Genomic DNA, 7,492 nt, shown 5'->3' with positions numbered 1-7,492 from the left:
CTTAATATTGTAAATATGTAGAGAATAGTTACTAAGTCACAAAGTAAGTAGGTAGTTTTTAACGTCCTCTTATTCTCTTGTATAAATGATAGTCAGGCAAACATACTAAATCTGACTTTCAAGTCTTAAGTTTGAACTGTATATAGAATAATTACTGAGTTCCAAAGTGGGTAGGTAGTTTTTAACGTTCTCTTATTATCTTGTATAAATGATAGCCAGGCAAACATACTAGATCTGACTTTAAAGTCTTTAAGTTTTAACTGTGTATAGACTAGTTACTAATTTCCAAAGTAGGTAGGTTGTTAATGTCCTCTTATTCTTGTGTTTTGATACGCAGACAAACATACTAGACCTCTCTTTATAGTCTAAATTGTAAATATGTATAGAATAGTTACTGAGTTACAAAATGGGTAGGTAGTTTACTTGTCCTTTTATTATCTTGTATAAATAATAGCCACGCAAACATACTACACCTCACTTTGAAGACTAAAAATTGTAAATATGTATAGAATCACAAAATAGGTAGTTTTTAATGTCTCTTTTATAAATTCTCTTTTATAAATGATAGCCAGACAAGTATACTAGAACTCACTTTAAGAACTAAAGATTGTAAATATGTGTAAAATCACAAAGTAAGTAGGTAGCTTTTATGTCCTCTTATTCCCTGTTGTTAATGATAGCTAAACAAACATACAAGACCAGATTTTCAAGTCTAAATTGTAAATATGTATAGAATAGTTACTGAGTTACAACGTAAGTAGGTAGTTTTTAACGTCCTCTTTTAACATTCTCTTATTTAAATGATGATGGCCAGGCAAATATACTAGACGTCACTTTAAAGTCTAAAAGTTGTCAATATGTTTAAAATAAAAAAAGGAAGTAGGTAGCTTTTAATCTCTTATTCTCTCGTATTATTGATAGCTAGGCAAACATACTAGACCAGACTTTCATGTCTACATTGTAAATATTATATAGAATAGTTACGAGGTGGGTAGGTAGTTTTTGATGTCCTTTTATTCTCTTGTGCTTTTCATATTCTGACAAACATACTAGAACTTAGTCCAGTTTGCAAATATGATTAAATTATACATATGCATATACGTGTAAGCATTTCTGTATACTTTGGGCTTTTTTTTTAAAAACGCGCACACTCAACATAGCCCTGCACTAGGGAAACCCTTTGTCGCGGGAGCCATGGACACACACATAGACAACCACATTTACACCCACACTCCGAGAGAAATGAATGTAGGCCATACAAATGTTTGCCCGGCCCGGGAATCGAACCTGAGACTTCTGCGTGGCAGTCCGGCTTGGTAACCGTTCGGCCACGGAGGCAGTTATTGCTTTTGGATAAGAGTAGTGTAGTAGTGTCCCATATTATATGCGGGCGGAGCTATATCCAAGTAGTGGTTGAGTCGCACGGAACAGCGCGGAAATTGTACATTATCGTATGTACTAGGTCGGGCGCTGTTCCCCCTCATCAGAGGGGCCATTTCATTGGTACACGTACACATTTTAGCCGTAGAAATTGGTATTATTAAAATATAAAAATTGTTACTTAAGTTCGGTATAAGATATATTAATGTATAAGTATCTGTGTATTAAATAAATAAATAAAAGTCATTCTTACTCATTTTAATCCCCATTCCTAAAATTTTTGTATCTCCAGAACCTGAGCGTACAAAATCCGGAAAAATATTCTATACTTTAATCGTATGGCACAGCTCTAACACCGGTTTTATCGATTAGAGGGCGTCCCTATTTTACTACAATACTACACATAACTATATGAAAGGTGTAAAAGGAACAAAAGAGTTGATAATGAACAAATTTCAAAGTGCAAGTGAGATATTGCATAAATTTATCAATGAATATCTATAGCACATTCCTCGCCGCCTCCGCGTCGCATCATACCCCACTACTATGACATTGTCTTTCCAAAGACTTAACCGTCTGTCTTGTATTTTTAGTTTGTGCTCGGGATTCCTTAAAACGGGCCGATATGGGTATTTTAGGTCGAGATTCGTATAATTTCGCGTTTTAATCTTCGATAAAGGCACAATAGCACTATCCTATTCCACTTTAAACTAGATTTCACGAAATAATTGAAAGTCAAAATAAAAACGACACTTTTCCCTCCAAAAGGTCCAGAGCGAATGTTTTTTTTTTTCTTCTTCTTTCCATAAAGGAAAAGGCAAAGGTTTTACACCATACAGCCAAGTCTTGGTACATTATTCTTTTTTTGGTGAAAAATAAAGGCATACGCCAAGTCTTCATTTCATTATACATTTTAAAGGCGATAAGCCTCGTCTTCGGTGGTCAAGTCAGGGTATAGTTCCAATTCCGGTTAAAATTTCAACTCCGAGTGTTCGTCAAGTCCAGTGATCGACAATTCCGATTAATGCAAAATCCATTCTAAAGATCTTCTATTGTAGAACAAATGAAATTATAAATATGATTGTAAGTTTCAGGATTCTTGAGAAGTTCTTGAGTACCGCGCGGGATCGGACTCGAAGGTTGGTAAATAGATATTAGCTTATCAATTAAGGCTAAGCGCTGAATATTATAATTGGGGCAGTCAAATATTATATGGTCCAGTGTTTGATCAAAGTCTAAGTTGCATTCTGTGCATTTAGGCGACAGGGCTATTTTCATCCTATGTAAATGAGCATTGATGCGACAGTGGCCAAATCGTAAACGAGATATAACAGTATAAAATTTTCTTCCTTTGTATTGTTGTGATTTGGAAAACCAAGGTTTTTTCCCAATATCTTGATTAATTGAAGCGTACCAAGAACCTTTACGTATTTTAATATCGTTCCAACGAGTAAACCATTCAGAGAGGATATCTTTCTTGATCTTGGATATTAGGTCTGTATAATGGACACCATATGAGACAGTGGTGCCCTCATCAGTGTCCTGGCATCCATTGAAGTTGCATGCTGTTTTCGCAAGGAAATCTGCGCTTTCATTGCCTCTCACACCTACATGCGCCGGTGTCCACATAAATTGCACGTGAATGTTGTCATTACGTAGTTGCAACCACATTTCCTTAATATCGTAAATAATAAAATTAACTTTGCTATTCATAGTTGTGCTTTGTAGAGACTTTAAGACGCTCATACTATCCGTCACAATAAGCCATCTGTTAGTTTGTTTGCTTTGTTTTATAAACTGGAGAACTTTAAGAATAGCCAGAGATTCCGCAGAAAAGATACTAAAACATTCTGTTAGCTTCTCTCCGTAACCGAATTTTAAATGTGGTACGTAAAAAGCAAATGAAGAGGTAAATGCCGACTTTGAACCATCCGTGTAAATTGGTATCAAATCTTTAAAAGTGAAAATTTTCTGATATATTTCTTCTTTGGTTTTCAAGTTTAGGTCAATGTGAATAGGGATGGTAATATATTTGCTTTCGTAGCTTCCATTAAAACAAGTCCAGTTCTGTTCACTTGTATATAGTTTATTGCGCAGTTTTATTTCATTTATGTATAAAAAGTCATGAAGAATAAACGGGGCAGATAACGGAACGGAAGAAGATAGTTCACGAAAGGAAAAGGAATTATATAAATTATATATTTTTTTTAAAAGAAGATTTGGATCTAACGAACATAAATGGAGAAGAAAATTAAATTTTAGATATTTAAATCGCAGGATTAAAGGGGGAACATTACATTCCACCTGCAAGGAATTAATTGGAGTAGTTCTGAAAGCACCTGTAATAGTTCTTAAGCTGTGGTTCTGGAGAATATCCAATTTCTGGACCAACTTATCATTTGATGCGTAGCAAAGGAAACCATATTCGAAGTGACTGCGTACTAAAGACTTATACAAATTCAATAGTATTTTGGGATCTGAACCCCAATAGGTTGATGATAATGATTTTAAAATATTTAATGCCTTTGAAGCTCGTGCGGTAATGTGCTCGACATATTTATTCCAGGACATGTTTTTCATAAAAGTAACACCTAAAAATCTTACGGAGTCTGCAAAAGATAATTCTAAATTATTATAAAAAAGTTTGTAATGTTTTCGTTTAATGCCCACTCCATTAAAAATAACTACTTTGGTCTTATCAGCATTTATGTCTAAGTTTAAATATTTGAAATAATTATTTAATTTACTTAAAGCAAGATTTAATTTGTTTATAGTCAATTGTAAATCTGAGCCTGAGGAATAAACCACAAGATCATCAGCATATTGCAGGTTGCTTACTTCTGAACCCAAAACATAGTTGAGCTTGTTTATATACAACAGAAACACTAAAGGGCTTAATATCCCACCTTGACATACACCTTTAAAAGATTCTCTGGGGCCAATCAGATAATTTTTAACCTTGGCATAAACTTCTCGTCCATGCAAAAACTTAAAAATCCATAGTACGATTTTTTTAGGTAATCCTAGCAACATTAACTCTTTTGACAGTATGTGAAGATTGACATTATTAAACGCACCGATGATATCGAAAAAAATTGCGAACAATGTATTGTGTTGTTTAAAAGAATGAAAAATATCTAATTGAAGATGAGTTATACTCTCTCTAGCAGATCTACCTTTTCTAAAACCAAACTGGTTAGAGGGTAATATATTATTATGTTCTATATAGAATTCTAATCTCTGTTTTAAAAGTTGTTCAAATATTTTCCCCATACAAGATGCTAAAGTATGCCAGTATAGATTCTAGAAAAGTAATACTGAATATTTATAATTCTCTATGGGCTACAGATTTAATACCAACACAGTGGAAAACAGATTGTCTCATCCCTGCACTTAAACCAGATAAGGATAAGGATAATTATGAATCATACAGGCCAATAACTTTGACATCTTGTATGGAATACCGTCAAGTCCGCAAGCTGTATCTCTCCGTGAAGATATCGCTGCATTAAACTCCCCTAGTGTAAACTGATTTGTTAAGTATTCAGAGTGAGAAGCTGGTACAGACTGTTCAATTAAATTCAATGGAGACTCAACGGTGTCTGGTGTATATTTCTTAAGAAAATTATTGATCAAGTCTATGTTGGTTATGACATTAGTGCTTTTGGGTTTCTTATTAAATTTTCTCATCATAGACCAGATATATGATAAAGGAGTTGTTCTGTTGAATGTTTCAGTTAGAGAATACCAGCTCAATTTTCTCTCATTATTTAAAATCAGTTTCCTTTGTGCCTGTTTTTGTTTAAAAGTCAAGTAATTTACTTCACTTGGATCTGCTTTAAAATTTAAGTATGTTTGTTTGACATCTTTTACAGCATTTGCACAGTTTTGATTCCACCAAGCCAAAGGTATCCTTTGTTTTTTAGGTTTTGTCAAGGAGTGATATATATGTGAAGGTGCACACTTGTGTTGAATTAAAGTAGATTGTTCTGCAGTTACATTAATAATGGCAGTTAATTCTGAATATGACTTTAATGGATTGGAAAGGTCGAAGTTATGGTTTGACATCAAACTATCTAACACCATTGTATATTTTTTAAAATCAATGTTTCTACTACTTAAATGATGAGGAAAAGGTATATTGTTTTGATAATTAGGTACAGAATCATGAGAATTGTCCTTAATTAATAATTTTGTTATTACAGGTAAATGAAAGCTACCAAGTGGGTCATCAGTTACTATCCAGTCAGAATTAAGAGCCAAAGAAGGCGAAACAATGGTTAAATCCAAGGCATTGGGCTGCCAAATGTGTGAGCCAACAGTTGTAGGATGTCCATTATTAAGTATGACCAAACCATTTTCATCTGAACTTTCATAGATGTCACGACCCCTAGCATCGATAGATGAACATCCCCAAAGCAGGTGGTGGGCATTAAAGTCACCTGCTAGAAATATTGGTTCCGGAATATTACGGATGAGATTATTTAACTTTTTCTTTGAAAACTGAAGAGTGCAATTACCTGGACTATATAGACTTATTATAGATAATTCTTTATTACAATATTTTAATCTAATAGCAATATTTTGAAGTGAATCATCATATTTTGTTTGTATACTAGTGTAATTTAATTTATTGTGAATTAGTATGGCTACACCATTATGAGTGTTGCCTGAATCTAACCTAACCAAGTTATATTCTTTAAATCTTATTTTGTGATGTGGTTTTAGCCACGTTTCACAAATTACTGCAATGTGAATATTGTTCTCATATAAAAATTGTGAAAAAATATGTCTATGGCACATTAAGCTCTGAGCATTCCATTGAACTATGTTCAGACTGTCCATTAGTGTAATATGTTATTTTGTTTTTCTACATTAAATGTCTCTATGAGGATATCTTTGATGGATTTTGAATTGATTTCTTTTTGATTCAATTTATTGAGGGATATTAATTTAACTATTGAATTTAATAAAATGTCTAAAATTTTTTCTGAGTTTAATAGGGAAATAAATTGATCAGTTTGTGAAACTTTTCTATGTAGGGAGGGAAATGACTTTTCATTGACTACTGCGGAATATGCTCTCTTTTGAAACAAATCTGTGTTTTGTTTTAATTTTTGTATTTTACTGGACACTCCTTCGATATAGCTATATGCCGACCCTGACAATGTAAGCAGGTAGCGTCTTTAGTGTCTATCGTACATGTTTTGAAGTTGTGGTTGCCTCCACATACTGAGCATCTTTCTGAGTTCTTACAAAATTTGCCAATGTGACCATACCTGAGGCACCGTAGGCATTGCTTCACTGGTGGGATGTAGGGTTTTACATCAAAACGCCAACTGTTGAGGTCTATGGATTCTGGCAGGACTGGGCAGGAAAAGGTAATGGACACGGTTAGGGTAGGAGTAATCTGAAAATCATTGTCAACTTTATTTCGTCTCATAAAACGTCTTATTTGTACTATGTGTTTTGTACTGGAGATGGTGTCATATATTTCTTGGTTCGATAGATTGATTGGAACGTGTGAGATGACTCCTGTCACCTCTGTGGCTCCTGCAGGAATTGTCGCTTTCATTTTATATGAATCCAAATATTTGGTGTTTGTGAGGGCAGCATTAGCAAACGAAGCTCGCTCAAATATGACTCCTATTTTATATTTGTTAATTCTTACCAATTGTTTAACTCCCTTATTATACCTTTTTAGGGAAGTGGACATACCCATCATGTCCCTGTCGCCTATCGGTTTCCCGGGATCTGTGGACTCAAAAAATACTATATATTCGAAGTTACCCCCATTTTCAGGGTAACTACGTGTATAGTTCAGTACTCTGAAAGGTTCGTATTTATTTGCAGCGGTACTGGTGGAGGATATGGAGTCGTTGTCCGAATCTGTGTTTTGTCGGCTTTCTTCTTCTCCGTCTTTTCCCTTCTTCCTCTTACGCTTCCCCATCGTAAAGCCGTTTGAAGAAAGTTATTTAACGAACAATATATGATTTTAAAAATTTATAATAAAAAATCGCGTCGTTCAGGTCGAAGTTTCCCGCGCTTTTTTTCCCAGAGCGAATGTTCACGCTAAGACGCTATATTGACATTTGGGAGCACGTTCTCAAAC

The 7,492-nt window shown here is 34.3% G+C and overlaps 1 protein-coding gene and 1 long non-coding RNA gene across 2 annotated transcripts; one reads left to right on the top strand and one right to left on the bottom strand.

The window, feature by feature from the left end:
• The first annotated feature begins 2,304 nt into the window (after nucleotides 1–2,304).
• Nucleotides 2,305–6,266, top strand: LOC113240556. Its single transcript, XR_003311254.1, has 5 exons — nucleotides 2,305–2,332; nucleotides 2,469–2,519; nucleotides 4,398–4,583; nucleotides 5,307–5,516; nucleotides 5,586–6,266. It is a non-coding gene; the product is annotated as an uncharacterized LOC113240556 (long non-coding RNA).
• Nucleotides 6,267–6,490: 224 nt separating this feature from the next.
• Nucleotides 6,491–7,330, bottom strand: LOC113240557. The gene has a single exon (XM_026477891.1). The coding sequence runs from the start codon at nucleotides 7,328–7,330 to the stop codon at nucleotides 6,491–6,493; it is 840 nt and encodes a 279-aa protein (XP_026333676.1).
• Nucleotides 7,331–7,492: the final 162 nt, after the last annotated feature.

This window comes from Hyposmocoma kahamanoa, unplaced genomic scaffold (assembly GCF_003589595.1).
Source record: "Hyposmocoma kahamanoa isolate Upper Pololo Valley unplaced genomic scaffold, ASM358959v1 151807, whole genome shotgun sequence".
Classification (NCBI taxonomy): Eukaryota; Metazoa; Arthropoda; class Insecta; order Lepidoptera; family Cosmopterigidae; genus Hyposmocoma; species Hyposmocoma kahamanoa.
This window is presented reverse-complemented; position numbering and strand designations above follow the sequence as displayed.

Bases quoted from the DNA above. Each gene is read 5' to 3' on its own strand.
- LOC113240557 (XM_026477891.1), bottom strand. From the start codon at position 7,330: ATGGGGAAGCGTAAGAGGAAGAAGGGAAAAGACGGAGAAGAAGAAAGC.